Source organism: Euphorbia lathyris, chromosome 10 (assembly GCF_963576675.1).
Source record: "Euphorbia lathyris chromosome 10, ddEupLath1.1, whole genome shotgun sequence".
In the NCBI taxonomy this organism is placed as follows: Eukaryota; Viridiplantae; Streptophyta; class Magnoliopsida; order Malpighiales; family Euphorbiaceae; genus Euphorbia; species Euphorbia lathyris.
The window spans coordinates 72,355,538-72,380,801 of NC_088919.1; the positions used below are offsets into that span (position 1 = coordinate 72,355,538).

Below are 25,264 nucleotides of genomic sequence, written 5' to 3' on the forward strand. Positions count from 1 at the left end.
GTAGACCTGTTCATGGGCTGGGCCGGGCCGGGCCTAACCGGGTTTTACATATAATTATCTTGTCCAAGCCCAACCCAGCCCACCTAGGGATGTAAATGGGGCGGGGATTACCCGTCCCCGACGGGGCCCCGCCCCATCGGGGACGGGAAAGGGTATCCCCGCCCGTATTATGCCCCGCGGGGATTCCCGACGGATTATCCGTTTAATCCCCGATAACATATTATTAATCATAGAAAATAAAAAAATACGTATAGAAAAACTTGAAACTACTATGTTGCACGAAGACGAAAACCGAGAAACATAGTTAGGAAATGGAAATGGAAACGGAAATGAATACGAATCACGAAAACAATGCTGCTGAAGAGGAATTTATGTGCAACAAAAATTCAACTATACAAGTGCCATCTAAAACTTTTGGAATGACCATTCTTCTTCATTTACTTACATGTATTAAAATTAGGTCTTCAATTTTTATTTTATTCTTTTTTAAATTTCTTTTTTTCCTAATTTTTTTTTTTAAATATGTTATCTACCTTACCTCAGAAATTTGTAGTTTACTCCCTGATAGAGCTTTGTGAAAGTTGTCCGTGTATAGATCTCATACTGTTGGAAGAAAGGATGAGTTTCCTGGTGTGTACAATTATTTATATTAATAAAATGCTTTTTCTTTGGCCTTTATTATCTCTCTAAGCTCATGAGAAAATTAAAAAAATCCCTTAAATTATGTCAAATTTTTCATAGGATAATTTTCCATATGATAAATCAAACGTACGATTAATCCGATCCAAATGCTTTACTTCTATTCAATATTTATTTGTTCATCCTATTATCTTATTTTTTTTTTATTTTTTTCTCTATTCTTTTCATTTATTTCTTTTTTCATATATGCTTTTAAACTTTAAATGGGTAAACGGGGATACCCGTGGGATCGGGGATTCCCCGTGGGGCGGGGACGGGAATGAATTTTGTCCCCGTTTGTTTCGCAGGGCGGGTATGGGGATTCCCCGTTTAGTCGGGGAACGGGGATGGGAACTCCAATCCCCGCCCCGCTCCGCCCCGTTTACATCCCTTAGCCCACCTATATTTATATCGGGCTCGAGCCGGGCTGAGCTTGACTATAAAAAGTAATTCCAAAGCCCGGCCCAACCCGCCCATCTAATATGTTAATATTAAAAAATAAAAAATTCTAATGTAATTATTTTAGGACTTTAGAGTAATTTAATTTTAGATTCAACTACCAAATTTAGTAACAGGGGTAAATTTTTTTTTAAATACACCACATATATATATATATATATACAATTAAAAATATTACTATATAATATAAAATCGGGCCGGGCCGGGCTCACTTGGGATTTTGAGAGCAATCCCAAGCCCAACCCATTTTATATGCGGGCTTGAGCAGGCTTGGACCGGGCCGGACCAAAGATCAAATATCAATGTCCAAGCCCAACCTATGAAGTGCGGGCCTGGGCGGGTTGGGCGGGCCAACGAGCTCATGAACAGGTCTACTCATTTGTTAAAGATGACAGTTCAACAATTTTGTGTACAGCGAACAAGTCAACTTTAAGTGTATGATAGATTATTTTAAAAGTTTAGGGTGTTAATAGACAAAACTTGTCAAGTTTAAAGACGATAATAACGTTTACATTATTTTGAAATGGGATGAGTATAGTAATTTCCACCCATTCATATTTTGGTTTGGGAAATAAATTTTTTCCAATCTTCATTTCCATTCCCATTCCCATTCCTACCCTAATTATTTCAGGATTTTCCGTGCTCCTGGGTTCGAATTTCCATGGATTTTGGAAACTATTTGTCCCATTACGACTCCTATTAATTCACCATTCAAACGACACAGTTTCATTGGACAACCTTTTCAGATTTTAGCAGAAAAGCAAAATAGAAACCGAAAAATGGAACCGAATCGATCCAATTGTAAAATTGGATGCGGTTTGTATTTTGTAGTAACCAATTTGGTTTTGGGTTCGAATCGAACCGAAACGCGACGTCGTTTTACGTCATTTGCTTTTGAGTTTTGGCTCCGATGCGCTGCGTGAGTGCCTGCTGTTAGTATTTCCTACTCTGCTTCCTTTTCTGACCATCTGAAAACCTAACACTCCCCTCGCCGTCGCCGATCATCGCCGCCAACAAGCAACAGGCGGCAAGCGGATGGCTAAGCACTAAGGTGAGATCTTCTTCTTCTGATGATGATTCTTCTTAGTTGTTTTGTGATGGTAAATTGGATTGTTTCTTAAGAATTCCATATTTTCTTACAATGAAATGTGACTAATGGATGAATGAACAAAGATCTTCATGTAGTTTTAGTATTTCGAATTGTTTTAGAGTCTGCTTAATTCTGTTCTTTGCCATTAAATTAATTAGAACTTGTACTGGTAAGTTCCAGTTATAGATGAATGTGATATTGCTATAGTGTAAACCAATGTTCAGTGAGAAATTACGTCAATTTTTAAATCATTAGCAGATTTTGGAGTAATTTCATGCTTCGTTTTTATAAACTGATACAGCCAAGCTATGTTGCACAGAAACTCGGCTTGAGTAGCGTTTCTGCATTTCTGGGAACTCCCGGAAACCAATACTGACACTTTTTCAGTAAAAATTAAAATAAGCAAACTCTTTTCTTGTTTAGGAAACCTTTCTCCGGTAAACACAATCTAATTCCAATTCTGACTATGATTCTAGCTTACTGAAACTTTTTCTTTCTCTATAACTTCTTCATTGATATAAAATCTATTCCACAATTTCTAATTATTTATATTTTCTGCTCACCAGTGTCATATACTTTTAGTATTTATAAATATATCCCTATATTTTTAATATTTACATGTTTCCCCATGTTTTTGTTTCCTATGTTTCTTGGAAATAACGTTTCCCGGTGTCCATTTCTGTTTTCGTGTCCATTTCCATTTCCTTTCCATGCAACATAGCAGCGAAGTTGAGTTGGACTTACAAATGTTCAACATTTTACCTTTTCTCTTTCTTGGTTGGGAATTGTTTGAGTTGTTTTCTTTCCGTGAAGATTCGGGTTGAAATAGGCAGATAAATATAAGAATTTTAATCAAATACTGAATCTATCGCATGCTTGTCATTCGTAAACACAATACCAATTTTAAAGTGGAATCAATTATAGACATCCAAGAAAGTTGCATTGCAACTCTATTTTGGTCTGGTTTGCTAGTACTTGGAGCTAAAAGTTGTGACCAACTGAAAGATGTTTGTTGCTTGTTGAAGAAGGGCATATAGTTGCTTAAATTGGGAAACTGAGGTTCATTGTTTATAAGCAATTATTTAACTTCAATTTGTTAAAGATGATTTTGTTTTAATGTGATAGTGCTATAGTGTACTTTTAAAATGTCATAGGAAATGATATGTGTATGGTGTGCATACCTTGTTGATCAAAGTTACTGTTGTTCCTCTTTTCCTTGTGTTTATTGGTTGCTGCTCCTTGCACTTTGAAAGCCCTTGTTTGTGATCATATAGTTTAGATGATTGTCTTGAGTTGGGACTTCTTAACAAATTGGTTGTGTAATCCTTTTCTAATGAACCTCAACTTTTACTCTCTCTACCTTCTTCCTCTCCAATTTTCTCCTTTTTCATCCCCCTCCATTCTTGCAGCTGGAAATGGGGTATTTATAGGACAAAAATCTGGACAGCCTTCCTGAAGCATGCTGATTTTTATTTTATCTTGTTATCTTATTGATAAGATAAGACTAGATATTGAGTGTTTTAAGGGCCAATTTAGATAGTAAATAGGATTTTGGATGAACTTGCGCTCCATTTCCTGTCATTTTCATTGTGTTTTTGCTTTGGACCAATGGCCAGTTGAGGCATGCAATGATAGAACTGCTGGAAATTTCATTTTTAATTGTTCTTTGGACAGCTGCAGGAATTGGAGATTTTTATGTAATTTTAGTGGATTTTGCAGTAACTTGAAAGCATTTGGAATGGTTACAGGCCGCCATTTACTGTTATCATGCAATTTTAATAGATTTTCCAACAATTTGGCTACACTAAGATGATTTCTTGTTTTCTTAGATAAAAGAAGTCTGGTTTTCTCCATTTTCTGTTCGGTTTATACCAAACCTAACTGAAATTCATTCCGATTCAAAAAATGCAGCATATTTCGGGTTGGTTTTTGAACCGAACTGGTCCATGCTCACCCCTACTTTCAAGCATCTTGGGCACCCCTCATCTGCCCCACCTTCTCTTTCTTCCCTCTTTCTCTCCATAATTTTGTTGCTTCTTTCTCTGTGAATCTGTTCTTCGCTAGCATCTGTGTGCATTATCAAGGATTTGTTAATTTCATTGAGTCTTTCCCAGTCCTGTTGGATGACATTCCGTTGATTCTCTTGCCACACCAGCGAGGTAGAACTCCATCACTCTTCAAGTTTTCATATCTGACGGTGTTTATAAGCCAAAATTTTGTAATATTCATCTGTTGACAGGTTTTTATTCCTCTGCGTGAAGATTAAATTGTATCAAAACATTTTATATATGTGCAAGTGAGCAGAACAGAATTAAGTTTGAATTGTTTGTTTATTTATGTGTGTTTTTCTATGATTTCACACTCTGATTGCTGTTTTGTTATAATTTTTTTGGGTTAGTGGTTGATGAAGATTGGAGGGCGAGCCTTGGCGCAACGGTAAACGTTGTTGTCGTGTGACCGAGAGGTCACGGGTTCGAGTCTTAGGAGCGGCCTCTTGCCAAAAAATTGGCAGGGGAAGGCTTGCCCCCAGTACACCCTTATGGTGGGACCCCTCCCTGGACCCTCGCTTAGCGGGGACGTGTAGTGCACCGGGCCGCCCCCTTAATGGTTGATGAAGATTCTGTTTGTCTCTAACATATTCTAGTGTGAAACAATGTCAAAGTAAACTACTTGCAAATATGAGCTGTTCATTTTAAATTAGTGTGTTGCTTGCTAATGATCTCTGCAACACTTCTCAGCTGCTTGCTTTAGCTGGGAGCTTCAGCACTTTGCTGCTCATTTCATTTCCTTCACAATAGCAACGAAAGATCTATCTTTGCTACATAACAATGGTGGGTTGGCACAGACATTTGCAGTCCTTGCTTCACCAGGTTGGAAAAAGAGCTGAGCATAATTATACAGCTATTTCAAACTTTTCCTCTTCCTCTTCTTCCGTTGTGGAGCATCCTATTTTACATGGTTAGTCGATCTCACTACCTCAGATTAACCTCTGCATTTGTGTTTTGGTGTGTGAAGGGAGGGTGGGCAGGCCCATAGTTTTGAGGTTTGCTTATTATGATATTTACATTAAGAGATCACCATTGGAAATATGGAATACACGACTTCTAAATCTTACTCATTTATATAGTTAATATAATATGCATGATATATTGTTGCAATTGTGAAATTCATAGGGTAACAATGCCTATGAAGTTAATCACATGAAGGCTTTTATTTATTATGTACCAATTCTAGATCTTGCATTGCTCTCTCCAAAGTAACATAACTGGATGTGAAGTTCAGAAGGAAGTTTGTTGCTTATTAAAAATAAGAGTAAATTCCAAAAAACCCCATGTGGTTACACGAATTGTCAAACGCATGTCTGTGTTTTTTATTGCGACCAAGAGATGACTGAGGTTCCTTGATCTTTTAGTTTGACACTGTGAAATTGACCATTGACGACCTCAAAATGAAAATTTCCAAGAATTAAAGTTGTTCAGTATCGTATTTACTATGGAACCACGTTTTTTATTTTCCACAATCATCATTTTTGGAGATTTCTCTCTCTAAACATTCACTCTATCTCTCCTCACTAAAGAACACCTAAATGACCTCAAAATGGAAATTTTCATTTTGAGTTATATAACTGTCATTTTTAGAGTGTCAAACTAAAAGATCCTCTTACTTCGTGTAACCACATGGGCTCTTTTTGGAATTTACTCTTAAAATAATTAGGGCCAGGACTCCTAATGAGACACGTGTTTGAAGATGTTAAAATCAATCAGTAAAGCCAAATAACAAGGTCCAAAATCAGACAGGTTGTGCAACGTATGGGCATTATGCATGCCAGACATGGCTGCTAGATAGGGTAGAAAGCTTCATAGATTTAATTATTTTTATATCTACTGTGCGTGCCAGATTTTTCTCTCAAACTTGGGGTTTAGTAATGTGGATCACTTTTGCAGGCAAATTACCATATTTACAGAGATTATGGAAATCTACTTCTGTCAACAATCCAAGGCCTTATCAGTATTTGCAACAGTTGGTAATGCTGTCTTTGATTATCTTACCCTTTACTGCAGTAGGACTATATAAATTTCCAGCTGTTCATGTTTAGATTATAGTTGCGACTTAATGTATTTGGTAAAACCATTATACACAATTTAAATCAGTGCCACCAAAACCTCTCTATCAAACATTGGTAGATGTTAAAAAACTTACGTATGTTTGAGTGACATTATGTGCAAGTTTACAATAGTTTGTCACATTCATTTAATAGGTACTACATGAGTGTATGCATGTGCTTTCCTGTACTGAATAAGTTATCAATTGTTAATGGATTAAAGCCTTATTTGGCTATCCAAAATGTTGCATTCGGCGCCTATGTTGTGATTTTGTAACATTTGACCCATGCGGTATCCAAATGTTGGCATTTGGCACCTGTGATATGATTTTGTAACATTTGGCCCTTGTGATATCCTAATTTGTGGCATTTGACCCCTGTGGTATGATTTGGTAATGTTTGGCCCTTGTCAAATCCGTTATCTTTACATCTATCCGAGGGCCAAATACCACAAATTAGGATACCACATGGGCCAAAAGTTATCAAATCATACCACAGGGGTCAAATGCCACAAATTAGGATACCACAGGTGCCAAATGCCAACATTTTGGATATCACAAGGGCCAAATAAGACTTTAATCCTTTTTCTAGTATGTGTCTCTGTACCTGATCCCTGCATGCCATATTCTTATTGCCTACATTCCTATGAAGCATGCCTTTGTTTCCTCGACACTTGATATTTTCTGGAGACCATCTTCAAGTATAAATGTGATCTGATGTTGGTCTGTGATCTGTGGCAGTTTTCTACCACTAAGACTGGCATACATCATCCTAGAATCTAAAATGAATCCCACAATTTGTTGGTTAAAGAATGTCCGTACCACCTGTGTTTTTTTAGATCTCTGATTGTTTGAGTAGTATCTTCAATTGACGTAACTACAATAGCCTATTAAGATAATGCACCTAAGTTTCTACTTGCTATTGATAAAGAATGCATCATTAGATTTTCTTTTTCTTGCAGAAGCTGTCTTTCTATCTTTTTTCATAATATATTTTTCGTAATTTGTTCTGTCCCATATTTTGTAGGGCATTTCCAGTTCAAGGATATTGCTGGCCGATTCTTCTGAGACACCGATTCGATCTCCTTTGATTCCAGCTTTGACTCCATCAACCAGTGAAAAAACTGAAGAACAGAAAGCAGCCTCTAAACCGTCAACAGTTCAAGCTATACTAAAGGGCATAAAACAGGTAGGGTCTGCATCTTTGCATTTTATTTATCTTTCTCCCTACCAAAATCCTCTTTGCTGCTTAAGTTTTGAATGATGTACTACTACATTAATGTAAAAAGAATGATTTTAATATAATGTGGCTAAACCCATCATAATTAAGCCCTTGAACTTTCATGGTTTTAAGGATTGAGCCCCTGGTCATTTATTTTTACAGATTGAGCTCGTGAACTTTAATAAGTTTCAGGATTAAGCCCTCTGATCTTTAATTTTCACACACATTGAGCCGCTCACTAAAGGTCCCGTTATCTAAAGCGTTAGAAGGGCTCAATGCATGTGAAATTAAAGACCAGGGACTTAATCCTTAAAATCTTAAAACTTCGGGGGCTTAATCCTTAAAAAACTTAACAGTTCATGGGCTTAATCACGTGTTTTGATATTGTTTACTTAATCATCTTATTACTTTTAATCAATAACAAATAATTAATTTTTCATTTTTTTTAAAATTTTGAATACATATATGTTTAACCATTAAAGAAATTGAAATGAAAAATGAAAGATCAACGAAGATGAATCTGTGTTTCTGATTTTAAAGTTCAAACAATATCATTTAATTTAACATGGAATTCCACTTCTAAACTAATACATATGAAAAATGACTAATAATTTTTTTTTTAGTAAAATTGGTTATACTGACTAACGCCATATAAAAACACCTTAAATTAGCTAACCTATAATAAATCGAGTCGTTAGCGAGGGCCTCAACGTGTGTGAAAATTAAAGATTAAATTAATGACTTAATCCTTAAGAATATTAAAGTAAATGATCAGAGGCTCAATCCTTAAAACCGTGAAAGTTCAAGGGCTTAATTATGGGTTTAGCCCACTGTTGTTAGAATCGTATTCTGTATGATTTTGAGTCGTATCTATGGTATGACTCGAAATCATACCTGAATCGAATCGCCCGAATCGGCGGTGAATCGGCCTAATCAGGTGATTCATGTTAACATTCACAATTTTTTTTATTTTTATTTGTTTAAAAATGGAATAAGAAACGGATCTTGCCTAATTAATAAGAAATTGAAGAAAACTAGGAGACTGTACAAATTCTACTAGGAGACTGAGAGTACAAATTCTGTTACTTTGCAAACTCTCTTCTTTCTCCGTTTCTTTCCGACCCTTCCCTTCCGCCAACTCTCTTTCTTTCTCTGTTTCTTTCACAAACAAAAAATTCTAACTTAGGTGCTTGGTTGATAACTTATATAATTTCTATTTTGACATTAAAATTGTATTTTTAGAGACTAATATTTAAAGTTAAACATATTTTATTTTTTTTTTATAATATTTTGAATTTGAGGGCGAGCCTTGGCGCAACGGTAAAACGTTGTTGTCGTGTGACCAGAGGTCACGGGTTCGAGTCTTAGGAGCGGCCTCTTGCCAATTAAATTGGCAAGGGAAGGCTTGCCCCCAATACACCCTTGTGGTGGGACCCCTCCCCGGACCCTCGCTCAGCGGGGACGCGTAATGCGACCGGGCCGCCCTTTTTTTTTTATTTTGAATTTGAGGGCAAGCCTTGGCGCAACGGTAAACGTTGTTGTCGTGTGATTCGAGTCTTAGGAGCGGCCTCTTGTCAAAATAAATTGGCAGGGGAAGACTTGCCCCCAATACACCCTTGTGGTGGGACCCCTCCCCGGACCCTCGCTTAGCAGGGACTCATAGTGCACCGGGCCGCCCTTATAATATTTTGAATTTGATCCGAATCTTATGATTCAATTCGATTCACGAGTCCCAATTCAAAATGAGGATTTTGAGTCACGAGTTGAATCTCGATTTAACAACTATGGTTTAGCCTATTAATGTTAGAGGAGATCTACCAATGAATTATCCAAAACATTGGTATTAATCAATACATTGTTTAAAATGTTGCAAGGTTGCAAACACTGCATATGTAGAAAGCTCATGATCTCTGTACCTTTGGTCAGTGTGAATTTCACAAATATAACTCTTTAAACCCAAAGCAAAGTTGTGGTTAAACATTGCTGTTATTTCAATAATTTCTTTAAGCTGCTTCATCCAACTGAGTTTAACATACATTAGAACGACGTTTTCTGCAACTATTGAATAAATTCCAGTTTACACACATTCAGATTATAGGTCCTGGATTGGTGCTCTTTTACTCAAGACTCTTTTCATTTGGTATAATACTAAACTTACAGTTGTTCTGATCCAAAATACTCTTTTCTAAAAAACTTGATATAAAGTTGGGAACTTGGTGTTTTCTAGCAATCAAGTTCTCCTATAGCTAATTTAGCAGTGTCAGGTAATCCTCTAGGGTATTTACTGTGTACTCGTTATTTTGTTTGGTTATTATGATTGAAAATTGGGTAAATTACACCCATGACTGCTGAACTTCACTCATTTTCTGGGTATGACCACTAAACTTCAAATGTAACATAAAAGCCACTTAACTTTACACCTCCTAACGTTTTGGCCACTAAACTTCAATTAACGCCTCAAAATGACGTTGACGACATTCTAAGCCACTTTAATTCTTCAAAAATTTTCGTTTTGAGGTCATTTAGGTGGTGTTTGGTTAGGAGAGAGAGAGAGTGAATTTTTAGAGAGAGCTCCAGAATTGGTGAATTTTGAAAATAAAAAAAGTGTTTTCATGGTGAATGTTGTTTTAAACAACTTTAATTGTTGAACATTTCCATTTTGAGGCGGTAGTTAAAGTTTAGTTGCCATAGTGTTAGAAAATGTAAAATTGAGTGGCTTTTATGTTACATTTTGAAGTTTAGTGGCCATACCGTGAAAATGAGTAAAGTTCAGTGCCATGAGTGTAATTTATCCGGTGTTTGTACTAGAAATTCCTGCTTGAGATCTTGGACAGGTAGTATACTTGTTCTACTTTGGATTGACATCTTGGATAGGGCAAAACGATTTTTGGCTTCCTTGGGCCAAATTTACTGACTTGTGAATTTGATTTGGTGAGTTTAGTCTTCGAACACAATAATCACTCGAACATATACTTGTTAATGAACAAAGCATCACTTTTCTTCATTCAGAATGCGAAGTTCATGCTGTTTCAAGCGTGATAATTCCACTTGTTACGAACTGCATTTTAACAAAAATCAAAATTCAGGGTTAAATCTCACTAAATCAAAGTCCAGGACCAAACCCCAAATTCGGCCACAGGGACCAAAATATTGTTTTGCCTATTGGATAGCTATTCTACTCAAAATTCGGCTACAGGGTGTGCCTTAGTTGTTTGATTGATTTAAGATTTGCTGGTTTCAGAGTCCTAAGAAGATCAACCTGGTTGCTGCATTAGTTCGTGGCATGCGTGTTGAAGATGCACTGTTACAGTTGCAGGTGACGATAAAACGAGCTTCGAAAACTGTTTATCAGGTTTCATTACTACCCTTCAACCTTCATTCTTTATAACTACTAATAAGGTTTTAGTATATGTTAAATCTGGGGTTAAATGCACCGTTTGTCGCTGAACTTTCATGGTTGTCTCAAAATGGTCACTAAACTTCAATTTGTCTGAGAAAGTCATTCAACTTTAATTTTTTTTTTTTGTCTCAATAGTCACTCTGACCCATAGTTTTGAAAGGCGGTCACCTTAGGCGAGAGACGCCATGAAAGGTAGGCAAGGTGCTAAAGGCGACCGCCCCACCTTGCCGGGCTATAGGCGATCAAGGCATGGGGGCGACCGCCTGTTTCAGAAAAGATGATTTAATGATGAGAAAGTGACGTGACTGCCACATTAGCGGTAATCAACTTTCACCGCTGGCCGAAACGTGGCCGCCACATGTCAACGATTTTTATTAAAAAAACATAACTTTTTTTCAAACCTTATCTGAAATAAACTCACCCAAGTTAACCTCTACCCTATTTCAACATCAACACCTAAAATCCAAAAGACCATATAACACTTTCAATACTCAAAACCTAGTTTTCGGTTCTCAAACACCATATGACATGACACCCTTGATTTCCGATTTTATGGAACGAACCCATACTGATTCCTTTGATGTTAACTGTGGTTAGATAATTAGGTAGGGTGAGTTGAGTAATTTAGTTTTTTTTTTTTTTTTTTTTTTTTTAATATAAAAATCACCGATATGTGGCGCATACGTGGCTGCCATGTCAGCGATCTGGTTTGAGTGTGGCTGATTTGTAGCCAAGTCATATTTTCAGTGTCTTTTTGCTCTTGAAGTCGCCGGAGTGATTTTATTGAGAGACAAATTAAAGTTGAGTAACCATTTTGAGACAACTATAAAAGTTCAGTGTGCATTTAACCCGTTAAATCCGTGTTTTGTCACGAAATGTGAAATAAATAAGGAATGTACAAGGTGCAAATAGCTTCTAGGTACCAGTACCTAAAATTTCTTGATTTTGTCCTTGTTCAATTACTAGCACTGGATTTAAAAATAACGAAATCAAACCGTTGCAGGTTATTCATTCAGCCAGAGCAAATGCAACTCATAATCATGGTTTGGATCCAAATCGTCTCCTTGTCGGTAAGTTCCTCCTGTGGGGATGAAATGAATGGAGATAATTTTGAATCATAGCTCTAGATTTTTGTTCATCCCTCACTGTAATAATATCTCGGGTTTTGCAACGATAACTTGGTATAATGGAAGTGAATTTAGTTGGTGAATTTTATTAGGGTAAATTACACCTATGGCCACTGAAGTTTACCCATTTTTACATAATGGCCACTAAACTTCATTTCTTCCCGGTATGACCACTGAACTTTACATTTTTTAACACCGGTAGCCACTTAACGCCTTTGATGGCTAAAAATAAAAAATCCAAAGCGTTAATGATATTTTAATAAACTTTAATTCTTGAAAATTCTCGTTTTGAGGTCATTTAGGTGTTGTTTGGTTAGGAGAGAGAAAGCGAATTTTTAGAGAGAGAAAGCTCCAAAAAATGTGATTTTTGAAAATAAAAAATGTGGTTTTATGGTAAATTTCGTTCTGAACAACTTTAATTCTTGAATATTTTCATTTTGAGGTCGTTAACGATCGTTAACGGTCATTTTAAGAAGTTAGCTAAAATTGAGTGGCAACCGGTGTTACAAAGTGTAAAGTTGCGTGGCCATACCAGGAAGAAATGAAGTTGAGTGACCATAATGTGAAAATGGGTAAAGTTCAGTGGCCATGGATGTAATTACCCAATTTTATTAGGGTAAATAATTTGTTAGTCTCCTACTTTTTACCTAATATACTGTTTAGTCCCCCTATTTTGAAAAACACATTATAAGGTCTCTAACTTTTGCCAATATTAACCCTTTGGTCCTTTTATCTAGTTTTTTCTAGACTTGTAATAGTTATATTTGGTATAAACTGACAGATATAAAATAACAGAGTAATATGACCATTTTGTATTGTGTTGTGGCTGTCCTAAAAAGCTAAGATATGTTCGGTTAAAAATCTAAAAAAATAGATAAAAGGACCAAAGAGTTAATATTGGAAAAGATATGGACCTTAAAATGTGTTTTTCAAAATAAGAGGACCAAGCAGTATATTAAGTAAAATGTGTTTTTCAAAATAAGAGGACCAAGCAGTATGACTAATAAATTATTTACCATTTTATTAATATTGCATTTAACATCAAATTTCCACTCGTGCCGTACAGCCGAAGCGTTTGTTGGGAAGGGAAATTTTAAGAAGAAAGTTTCTTACCATTCGAAAGGAAGAGCTGGAATAATAGAGAGACCGGAGTGTCGGTTGACAATAATTGTGAGGGAGACAACCCCTGAGGAGGAGGCCAAGATTGCGAGGCTACGAGTGCACAATTTCCGCCACCTCAGTAAACGGGAACAGAGACTTGTGCCACACAAGCTTATTGAGACCACTCCAGTTTGGAACCGCAAAGGCAAACGAACCACCCCTCGTGAACCAAGTGGTGTCGCGGAATAAGGCAACTTCAGTTTTCATGTTTCAAGTTGTAATAAGTTTTTAACACTTCCATCTCATGTTTTTACGAGGATTTTCTCGAAAACCATGGGGATTCAAACCGACGGGAGTGGAGAATCACAGAATTATTTTGATAGTCTTTTAGAATTGTGCGCCCCATGGAAGGCAAGCATTATTTGCTGCTTCTAAGATTCACAATTTTTTCATTATGTTCATTAAAAATCTTATAGCTTTGGAGACTAAGAAATGTTTTTCTTTTTTATTTTTTTTCACAAATTTACTTTTTATAGCATCTCTAATTAGGATTCTAATTAAGCTGAGCCAAATTTTGACCTGTTACTCGGCTCGTTAGAGCTTGAGTTTGAATTCAAAATCATGTTAGTTGCTCACGAGCTTGTTCACGAGCAGTTTGTTAATTCTATTTATATCATGAATAATTCATTAATTATATCCATTTGAAATTAATTTCTGTTCATGTAAGAATGAATTTCTATTCATATAATAATAACTTAGCTCGCTAATGAATTTCTGTTCATATAACAATGAATTTCTATCCATATAATAATAACAGGTTAAATGTACCGTTGGTCATCGAATTTACATGGTTGTTTCAAAATGGTCACCCAACTTCACTTTGTCTCAATAAAAATCACTCTACTTTGAGTTTTGTCTCAATTAGGTTACTCCGGCAATTTTAATGGTTAAAATGGACTGAAAAGATGTCATGGATGACATATGACCATGAGTTAACTTAAATATCTAACCGAAACCACATGTGGCAGCCACATGTTGGATATTTTTATGAAAAAAACTAAATTTTGTTTTTTTTTCTTCATAAAAATAACCAACACGTAACTAAAGGTAGCACATAAATGGATATCATGTGTCGTTTTGACCATATATCTAAGTTGGCTCATGCTATGTGTCACTCATGTCATCGTTCCAATCCATTTTAATCACTGGAATCGCCAGAGTGACCTAATTGAGACAAAACTCAAAATTCAGTGATTTTATTGAGACAAATTAAAGTTAAGTGACCATTTTGAGACAACCATGTAAGCTCAGTGACCAACGACACATTTAACCCTAATAATAACTTAGCTCATCAATAACTCATTAATTATATTCATTTGATTTATTTTAATATAAATCTACATAATTTTGAAATTTATAAAACTAATTTTTTTTAACTACATTGTTTTATATTTTCTCTTTATATAAATACTATTATTAATAAAATAATTGAACCAAACTTACGAACATATTCATAAGTATTATAATATATTATAATTGAATTTGTTTATAACCTATAATTGTGTTCAAACTTGTCTCATTTATTACGACCCTATCTATAATGCATGAATGAAGCCTGCCTGTGACCTCTAATAATTGAATAGCAACCTATGAAGCACGAACTCTTTTCCGGGGTCGCCGTGGCCGTGTCGGACACGGCAGGGACACGACGGTGACATGGGACACGGATGGGACTCGGCAGTGACACGGTAGGGACTCGGCTAATGGTGAAAATATGTAAAAGTTTAGGGTTTTTTTAAAATCTTTTAAAACCTATGATTCAATTACAAAATTTGACAAAAAAAAAAAACCTAAACTCCATCTAATTCTCACTTGTGTATCGCAATTATAAACGCTTAAGGCTTCTTTCTCTTCATTTTTTGATTTGTTTTACGATTCTCCTGTGCTTTCATCTCCTGCGATTCTCTTACGATTTCATCTTCTTTCTTGTCGTTGTCTTGTCTAATTTCATCCGTACCAAAATCCTTGCGATTTCATCATTGCTATTAGAGAATGACTTATTTGTGATTTAGCAAGTTTATATATATATATATATATATATATATATATATATATATATATATATATATATATATATATAATTAATTAATTAATTATATAGAATTTGCCGTGTCCCACTGCACCCGTGTCTCATATTTTCTAAAAATACCGTTTGCCGTGTCCGCACCGCGTCCGCATCCGTATCCGCACCCGAGTCGGTGCTTCATAGATAGCAACTCTTGTCAAGCAACTTTTAATTATTTGATTGAATGTACGTGTTACATTTAGAGCCTTCAATTTTTGTTATTATAGAACACAATTTATATAGAGACAATTCATCTGATACGAGCAGACGAGACGAGCATATTAACTAATTGTTCATACAACATACATACAAAAGCTCTGCATTGATGAAAATACAGTCCTCAATACAAAAATACATTATTCACACTTATCATAAAGTATGAACTAATTTTACTTTACATAAAAGAAATTCAACTGCAGAAATTACCGAGACAAAAGAACTGCCGAAACGACAGTTTAGTCTGCGGTATGAACACCTCTGCGCCGGAGAATCTCAACTCCCAAATAATCCAATGGACCATGAACAGCAACATGAGGCTTCCCAACTTTTACGCGCACAGCGGATATTCTGGGGTGCTTAGTCAGGGTAGAAGAGGCGATTTGTTCAGCCACCGACTCAAGTAGATTCTGCGGTGTTCCCTCAACGATTCCCTTAACGATGCTGTTGAATAGCCAAGTTAACAACAATCAAGACAAACATCATGCTCAAAAGAAAACTGCAATTCTCAGGAAAGACTATAGCAGATATAAGACGATTGGCTGCACGTAATAGCGCGAGGTGCAGCACATAACATAGAATCTAAGTCTCAAAGACTACAAGACAGATATAAGATGATATGCTGCACGTAGGGCTGTAAATGAGCCGAGCCACTCATGAGCGGCTCGGCTGTCGGCTCGATAAAAGCTCTTCGGCTCGATTTGTAAACGAGCCGCTCGTGAGCACGATTTACTGGATGGATTCGTAAACGAGCCAAGTTTGAGCATATCAAAACTCGGCTCGAAAGCTCGTGAGCAGACTCGATTAGAACATTTATGAACAAATTTTAGTTTTCTAGAAAAATATATAGTTTTGTGTTAGTTCATAAATATCTAAACTTAATATTATTTCATTTCTATTAGATGAGTTCGTTCACAAACATAATAAATGAGTAATAGATGAACTATTTGTATGCATATTGTTTAGTTATTCACGAACTTTGCTTGTTAGCTTGTTTATGTACACAATTAAATAGCTATTTGCGAGCAAACTTCATAAATATAATTAACGATTTACTCACAAACAATTCATGGTTTTGTAATTTCCTTAATGAACCAAGTTCAAAGAGGATTTTAGGCTCGAAACAAGCTCGAAGCTCGGATTGAGCTCGTTTATTTTCTAATGAGCTGAGCGGGTTCGGGCTCGAACTCGTTAATTTTATAGCAAGTCGAGCTTGAGCAGGCCAAAGCTCAGCTCGGCTCGATTACAGCCCTAGCTGCACGTAATAGCGCGAGGTGCAGCACATAACATAATTTCGGAATCTATGTCTCAAAGACTACAAGACAGATATAAGACGATTTGATGCACGTAATAGTGCTAGGTGCAGCACATAACATAATTTCGGAATCTATGTCTCAAAGACTACAAGACAGATATAAGACGATTTGATGCACGTAATAGTGCTAGGTGCAGCACATAACATAATTTCGGAATCTAAGTCTCAAAGACTACAAGACAAAGGCGAGATCAGTTCACTTCCACACCGACCCAATACCTTAGGGCTCGTTTGTTTTATTAATCCTCTAATATAAGAGAATTTGCTGCACGTAATAGCGCAAGGTGCAACACAAAACATAATTTCGGAATCTAAGTCTCGAAGACTATAAAGACGACTTGCTGCACATGATAGCGCAAGGTGCAGCACATAACATATTTTCGGAATCTAATGGTACCCGTTCCCTGTTCAGTCGCAGTCGAAAACATGTTACGGTCAAGTTTGAGCCTGGCTAGAAGAGATATTTGTATGTAAATTAATTCAGTAATAACCACAATTACACGTATAAAGATTAATAAACACATAATTTATAGTCGCTGTCATGATCTACAAACTCAAATACATCATAAACTATGTTGCACAGATACAGAAACAGACACGTATATGGACATGGGAAACATTATTTCTAAAACATAACCTTCATAAAATAGCCTTGAAACTACAATGGAAACAGACACGAAAACGCAGAAAATTAGTTCAGCAATAACCACAATTACACATATAAAGATTAATAAACGCATATAATTTATAGTCGCTGTCATGATCTGACCTACAAACTCAAACACATCATAAACTATCATAAACTATGTTGCACGGACACAGAAACAGACACAGGCATGAACACGGGAAACATTATTTACAAAACATAATCTTCATAAAATAGCCTTGAAACTACAATCGAAACAGACACAAAACGCAGAAACACTACTAAAGAGGAGTGTCCGTGCAACATAGATCATAAATATTGTTGCCATATCTAAATTTTGTTGCCATATCTAAATTTTAAGTTCCACACACAGATTTAGATATGATTAACATATGCAAATGTAGAAACATCAATGGTAAACTATAGATTAATTGTTAGATTTTGTAACAGATAAAGGATTTGAAAATTGCTCACCGGTAAATATCGGTATAGCTAATAGTATCGGAGAGCTGATCGGATTTACCAGCAGCTCTGAGATCCATCCAGGCATCAACATCTATCAAGAATTTCTGTCCAAGTGTTCTTTCTGCAGGTTTTACTCCATGGAATCCATGGAATTTCAACCCTCTTAATATGAGTTTGTCTCCTCCAATAATTTCCTCATCTTCCATCACTAATCCTGATCAATAACAAGGTTTTCTTTTTAGATAGAAGTTAAGGAATAGAACATGAAAACATTATTTATAAGACGACATGATTGATACGAAAGTCATTTTTCAAAAATTTATGTCATGTATAACCATATGAAACATATATATGAGATAACACGAAACACGAAATTGCCACCTCTTTTTGAAGTTCCTTTGCTTCAATTCAATCCAAGGAAAACAGTTTTGAGAGTTCAATTATGTTGAACAACAAAAATAACAAGTATAAAAAAATCAAAGATGAGGGCAATTTTGAAAACGGTGTTCAAGATTTTATTTCTTTTTTTTGGAAATCCAAGGAATGAAAATAGAGACCTATTCTACTAGGTGGATATTTGGGTTTACGGATTAAAAATCAAACCGGAAAAAGATCTCGTAATTTAAGAGAAATTAGCGGATAAATAAGATATTGTTATAATAGATTTCCTACATCAGGAGCCCTTTGAGCTTGTTCCAAAAAACCGATTGCATCCTGAACTTATAGAGTGTCTCGTTAGCCTCAGAACTTGTTTAAAGTAACATGATTAAAACTCTAAATCCACGTAGTAGAACAAGACATAATTTAGACAATTAAAAACGAATTAAGGGTAAATTTGGTCCTCAAGTTAGCAGACAGATTCAATTTAGTCCAATTTGAAGTTCAGGTATCAACTCAGTGCTGAAGTTGATAATGTTTTACAAATTAGCGCAAATAGAATCAGTTTCAATACCTAAAAATTTGTCAAATTTTCGCTAATTTGTCAAATATTGGCAGCTTCAGGGCTGAGTTGATACCTAAATTTTAATTTGGGGGTAAACTGATCTTACATGCTAACTTCAGGACCATTTTAACCCTTAATTTCATTAAAAATTATATCATATTAAGCAAGTCCAAGAGACAATATATTACTATAAGCAAGTTTAGAGGTCATTAAATCGCTTTAAACAAATTCAGATGGCTAATATATCATTCTAAGCAAGTTTGGGAAATAACGAAACACCTGACAAAAAGGCCCAAATGATCTTTTAGCAGTGGCGGAACCACCAGGGCAGGCTGGCAAGAGGTTAACCTCATGAACTTGTTTAAAGTAATATAACTAACTCTCTAAATCCACTTAGCAGAACAAGAGAGAATTTGAACAAATTAAAAACTATGTCATATTAAGCAGGTACAAAGGACAATATATCACTATAAGCAAGTTTAGAGATCACTGGGTCACTTTAAACAAATTCAGATAGCCAATATATCACTGTAAGCAATTTTGGGAGCTAAAGAAACACCCAACAAAAGGGGCAAAATGATTTTTAGCAGGGGCGGAACACTGGAAGGCCAGCTAGGGAGGCGATTGCCCCCTTCCAAGGACAGATCCAAGGGGGGGTTTAGGGGGCCTTAAGCACCTACTAGTTGCCGAAAATTCTATGGAAACTGTAAATGAGGCTTTGATTTTTTTCTTTTAATGTAAAAACACTTAAAAAAAATCAATTTAGCACCAATAAATCACAGTAAGCACCCCTTCTCAGTGAATCCTCGATCTGTCACCGTCTTGTCCCCTCTAGATGAATAATTGAGATTTGAACAGGGAATATTAACAAATCTTAATAAGAACCCTAATTGGCAAATCTTAATGAGAAACCTAATTAGCAAATCTTTTCATTATAATTAAATGAAAAAAACTATCAAAATCAAATCCAGCAAAGTCAGAAAATATCACTAGAAACAACAAAAGATGAAGAGAGACTAACCTCAAAACAGGAATATGAGACTCATACCGAATTTGGAGTATTTAAAGGGATAAATGATAATTATAAAAATGAGAGTTGAAAAAAAATAAATTATCTTGATTAAGATATTTTAATGGCATAATACTTATTTGGCCTCTTAAACTAAGCATTAAAGTCAATTAGAACCCTAAACTATCAAAATCATCAATCAAGTCCCTAAACTAAGTAAAAATCATCAATTGAGTCTCCATCCTATCCTAAAAACAGAAATTGTAACTATTTGATATAGACTGGTATTGGTTCAAAATGATTTTGAGGAAAAGGGTCTGAAACTGTTCAATCGGATGATTTTCGATAAGGTCTCAATTGATGATTTTAGCTTAAAATGAGGATTCAATTGATAATTTGATGATTTTGATAGTTTAATGTCCTAGTTGATTTTGAAACCTTAGATTAGGGAGCAAAATGGCTATTATGCCTATTTTAATTGATATCTAATTTCATGGGACAACAGTTTTTTTATGTTGCGAAAGGGATGGGCTACCTACCTTCGTGTCGGATGATTGATTACATTAATAAATAAAAAAGAGAAAGTGGCAGAAATATTATTAAAAGGCATAATACATCCCAGTCCCCTGAAAGTTGTTCAAAAATTGCAACTGATCCTAAACTTCAAAATGTTACAATTAACCCTTCAATTTGTTTATTTAGAACAAATAGCCCTTCAAATGTCATGTCTCAACGCGTGATTCACGCGCTGCCACGTGATATTTGAAGGGTTATTTGTTCCAAATAAGTAAGTTGAAGGATTAATTGTAACGCTTTGAAGTTTATGGAGTTAGTTGTAATTTTTGGATAACTTTGAGGGCTGGAAATGTATTATACCTTACTATAAAGAGTAGTTGATTATGCCGGCCATATATTTTGCCAATTTTATGTAGTTGGTATAAAATTTCAATTGACCCTCAACTTTAAAATTTTCCAAAATGGCCCCTCTTTATGTCTAATATAATCTCTTATTTTTCAATAGAATTTGTTGGACGCAGAAATGGGAGACACGCTCTGCCACGTGTCAAAATGAAATAATTAGGAACTTTTGAAAGTTTACAGGACAATTAAAATTTTGGGGTTATTGAATATAATGAGACAAAATTGGTTTTTTTTTTTTGATAAAAATAAGAAAGGAAACAATAAAAAACGAAAAGAAACTAAGGCGGAACCATCCTAGAAAAGCCGGCTCCCACGAGATCATCCAGCAGCAGCCTTCGAATATCAACCGGCGGGAGCACAAGATGAGTAACAAGAATAATGACAAGAATAGAGGTTATCGAATATAATTATTGGTCACTTTTGAAAATTAGTGGCTGAAATATCATTAAAAAAGAGTAGTTAATTATGCAGACCATATATCTTTTCCATTCTCCTTTATTTAGTTTTCTTACTCTATTTATAAAAAAAAAAAAATAGAATCACATCATAAGAAAAAAGTCAGCATCTCTATTTTTTTTTTCTAACGAACAGTTATAATTTTACATTATTCACAAAAAAAAATAATGACATAATAGCGGGTAAATTATATTAAGGGTAAATAATTTATTAGTATCTACCTTTTTTTTTATGTAAGGTATTGTTTAGTTTTTCTATCTTTTATCAATATTAATCACATGATCCTTTTATCTATTTTTTTAGATTTTTAACTGACCATATATATCTTAGTTTTCAGGATAGTCGTAGTATTGTACAAAATGGCCATGTTATTTATGCTAAATATAACGGTTAAAAATCCAAAAATAAATAGACAGAATGACCAGAAGGTTAATATTAATAAAAGATAGGACCTCATAATGTGTTTTCTAGAATAGAAAGGAACTAAATAATATATTAGATAAAAAAGAAGGAACTAATAAATTATTTACCTTTACATTAATGTTTATTGAGTTTGGAATCAATTTTATAAAAGTCATTTAATTTAATTTCATTTTAATAAAGTGAGAAAAATTCACATTGTAAATTTTACGTATAATAATGGAAACAAAATACAAAATACACTTTTTTTTTTTCTAAGTTAAATTAAATAAATAAAAAATTGTATTATTAAATTAATTTGCTTAAAACTATAGTGTGACAATTAGAATATATATTTTTATTCTTACCAAAAAAAAAAAAAAAGAATATATATTTTTATTTTTTACGCGTGGCATATAAAATGTTATATCCATAGCCACTAACTCATTTACTATGTGTCCACTCAATTTTATATTTTTTTACATTACAGTTCAATTTTATGATCTTAAAATAGAAATATTTAAAAATTATAGAACTATATTTATCATGAAACTAAATTTTTTTAGTTTTCAAAATCACTGTTTTTTAGAAATTTTTCATTATCAAAATTCACATTTTGTCTCTTATTAAACAATATTTAAATGATCTCAAAATAAAAATTTTAAAAAATTATTTAAAATATTATCAATTCTTAATTTTTTTTTTATTTTGAGTTCATTAACAATCATGGATCGCAAGTTCTTTTCAAAGTGATGTCACGTCAATAATCCAATGACCCTTTTTTTTGGGTAAATTCCAAAAAAAACCCCTGTGGTTTGGCCGATTTCTAAAAAAACCCCTGTGGTTTGTTTTTACCAAAAAAAAGGACTGTGTTATACGCCGTTATCCGAAAAGCGGAAAATGGCTTAACACCGTTAATTTGATGACGTGGCAGAAGGGTAAAATTGGAAAATCGATTTTTTATTATTTTTTTATTTTTTTCTCTCTCTCTCCTCCTCCTCCTCCTCCTTCCTTCTCCTCTTCTTCTTCCTCCTCCTTCTTCTTCTTCCATTTTTTATGCAGCCCCGAGCCACCACTTGGGCTCATGGCTTCTCATCGTGAAAACATCGCCGAAATTCGGATCAACGAAATGATTATTGATAATTCCATGGTAAGCAGGGTAAAGCCCAGTGAAAATTGAGTAATTATTAGGGAAAGTAAGAGTAGGAAACACCGGAATTAAACCTGTTTCTGCTTCAGTCCCGTTGTTGATCAGACGGTGAATATTCGGCGTCGGAGTTTTAAATTGGTACCGAATCGAAACCCATCGAAAGAAACTAAAATCACGACAGGACGGGTGAGCTTGGTCAACGGGCGCGACGTCGTTTCCAGGGAAGATGATTGCTGAATCGGAGTAGTTGAAAAGAAGAGGAAAGCGAAAGCGGAGGCGGCGGTGTGAGCAATGCAAGTGAGTAAAAGGAGAGAGATGAAGACGATTGTGGTGGTAGGTTTCTGAGTAGGATTTGAAGAATCGGAATCAGTATTGAAAGAGAGAAGAGCAGCGGATTGAATGGTTGTTTCTTCTTCTTCTTGAGTCGGGAGCTGGGTGGGTTTGGTTGAGTTCAAAATCGAATCAGAGACCATGATTATGAACTTCTGATCTGAATAAAGATCAAATCGTTGTGCTTCTTTCTTCTTCTGGTTTGAAATTGAATCGATTAAGGGTTGAAGATGAAGAAGAAGGAGGAGAAAAAGGAAGAAGGAAGGAGGAGAGAGGGGGAAAAAAATAAAAAAAATAAAAAAAAATCGATTTTCCAATTTTACCTCTGCGCCACGTCAGCTTTTTAACGGTGTTAAGCCATTTTCCGCTTTTCGGGTAACGGCGTATAACACAGTCCTTTTTTTTGGTAAAAACAAACCACAGGGGTTTTTTTGGAAATCGGCCAAACCACAAGGTTTTTTTTGGAATTTACCTTTTTTTTTTATCTTAACCAATTAAAATATAAAAGAGAAAGCAAAGTTTAAAGCATAATACATCACCAGTTCCTTGAACTACTGCTTGTTCATAATAGTAGATTGGTTTTTTAAACTTTTACAAGTGTCTCCCCAGCTCATTAAACTTGATTATTTCATATCATCAACTTCCTGAACTTGTCCATATTCATAACAGTAGATTAAGTCATTGAACTTTATAAGTATCTCACTAACTCCCTGAACTTTCTTATTCTGTAACAACTGAATAAGCAAGTTTAGAGAGCTAATATACTTTTATTGACAAGTTCAGAGAGTTGGTGATACAAGAATAATCAAGTTCAAAGAGTTGGTTAGACACTTGCAAATTTAGAGAGTGAATTTACTATTATGAACAAGTTCAGGGAGCGGGTGATGTATTAGGTCAAAGTTCAAAGATTTTAGGATTAAGGTGCAAAAATACCCCTAACGTTTTGGGTCAGGATCAATTTTACCTCTAACGTCTAAAATTGTGGAATTTACCGTAACGTTGGAAGCCAAGAGCAAATATTGATATATGAAAAAGAATACTGTCTTTTTGTACGAATTAAACAAAAAAAAATTCAAAAAAATTCACCGAATTTATAAATATTAATCTCTAATTTTATTATTAAATTATAAAAAAAATGAAATCATAGACCCAAGGTAAAATTACACTATAGGTAAAATTGCTTCTGGCTCAAAACATTAAGTATTTTTACCCCTTAACCCAAGATTTTATTGAAGCAAAAAGAAGTTTAGTATCCTGTATGAAACTTACCTCAAACTTAGTGAGCATTAATGCAATTTACCCCATGAATGAAGAACTTCACCCAGAATTCTAGATCTTGTGATTTCCAAAGGTTCGTAATTCCTAAATCCATAATAATTGAAAATCTAATCAATTCTTCCTTCCCTTCCTAATTTCGTTTTCACACAATGCAAACAAAAACATCTAAGGATATTTTTTGAGATGAAAATCGGAAAAAAAGTTCCGGTTTCAGGCAACCGCAAGAACAACCGTGGACATGAATAACAATTCAAAAAAAAAAAAAAAATCAAATCGGAAAATCAAAACAAGCAACAACAAAATAAACTCACCTGAAATGACGAAGCGAGGAGAGAAGTAAATCGTCGGAGATGAAGAAGAGAAGCTGGAAAGATGTAAACCGAAATTGTGAATCCTCGAAACTCAGAGCAAGAAGGAGATAAGGCCGACGGAAAGAGAGAAGTTGCACAAAGGGGTGTGCGACTGTGTCTGCAATTTTTGAGGTGGAAGTGACAAAAGAGGGATTAATTGCACTGATAATCAATAAAGTTCAGAGGGTAGATTACACCCATGGCCACTGAAATTTTATACATTTTAATATTATGGCTATTAAAATGACTATTGAATTTTAATTCTTAACGCTAAGATCTGGATTTTATAATTTTTAACATCGGTGGCTATTAAACGCCTCAAAACGACCATTGACGGACTAAAAATAAAAAATTCGAAGAGTTAATGATATTCTAAGAAGTTTTAATTCTTGAAATTTTTCGTTTTAAGGTCATTAAGTGTTGTTTGGTTAGGAAAGAGATAATTTTTAGAGAGAAAAAGTTCCGAAAAAGATAATTTTGGGA

At 34.9% G+C, this 25,264-nt stretch overlaps 2 protein-coding genes across 4 annotated transcripts; one reads left to right on the forward strand and one right to left on the reverse strand.

The window, feature by feature from the left end:
- Positions 1-2,034: 2,034 nt before the first annotated feature.
- LOC136209729 (uncharacterized) lies at positions 2,035-13,686 on the forward strand. The gene is made up of 7 exons (XM_066001301.1): positions 2,035-2,188; positions 4,966-5,185; positions 6,172-6,251; positions 7,356-7,517; positions 10,792-10,902; positions 11,954-12,020; positions 13,144-13,686. The coding sequence occupies exons 2-7, from the start codon at positions 5,056-5,058 to the stop codon at positions 13,425-13,427; spliced, it is 834 nt and encodes a 277-aa protein (XP_065857373.1). The 5' UTR covers positions 2,035-2,188; positions 4,966-5,055; the 3' UTR covers positions 13,428-13,686.
- A 1,906-nt stretch (positions 13,687-15,592) lies between these two features.
- Positions 15,593-24,929, reverse strand: LOC136209399 (dihydroneopterin aldolase 2-like). 3 transcript variants are annotated; one of them, XM_066000849.1, is made up of 4 exons: positions 24,743-24,929; positions 24,423-24,515; positions 17,955-18,159; positions 15,593-15,963 (listed from the first exon to the last, which is right to left on the reverse strand). In XM_066000849.1, exons 3-4 carry the CDS (start codon positions 18,149-18,151, stop codon positions 15,759-15,761), a joined length of 402 nt encoding a protein of 133 aa, XP_065856921.1. In that variant the 5' UTR covers positions 18,152-18,159; positions 24,423-24,515; positions 24,743-24,929; the 3' UTR covers positions 15,593-15,758. The 3 variants fall into 3 exon arrangements, with proteins under 3 accessions (XP_065856921.1, XP_065856922.1, XP_065856923.1); XM_066000850.1 differs by lacking the exon at positions 24,423-24,515; XM_066000851.1 differs by lacking the exons at positions 24,423-24,515; positions 24,743-24,929 and adding an exon at positions 19,910-19,981.
- Positions 24,930-25,264: the final 335 nt, after the last annotated feature.

Excerpts from the sequence above, each read along its gene's own strand:
- LOC136209399 (XM_066000850.1), bottom strand. The coding sequence starts at position 18,151 with ATGGAAGATGAGGAAATTATTGGAGGAGACAAACTCATATTAAGAGGG. Across the intron at positions 15,964-17,954 it reads AGCTATACCGATATTTACCG|CATCGTTAAGGGAATCGTTG; the intron begins GTGAGCAATTTT and ends GCTATTCAACAG.
- LOC136209729 (XM_066001301.1), top strand. The coding sequence starts at position 5,056 with ATGGTGGGTTGGCACAGACATTTGCAGTCCTTGCTTCACCAGGTTGGA. Across the intron at positions 6,252-7,355 it reads ATCAGTATTTGCAACAGTTG|GGCATTTCCAGTTCAAGGAT; the intron begins GTAATGCTGTCT and ends CATATTTTGTAG. Across the intron at positions 12,021-13,143 it reads TCCAAATCGTCTCCTTGTCG|CCGAAGCGTTTGTTGGGAAG; the intron begins GTAAGTTCCTCC and ends CGTGCCGTACAG.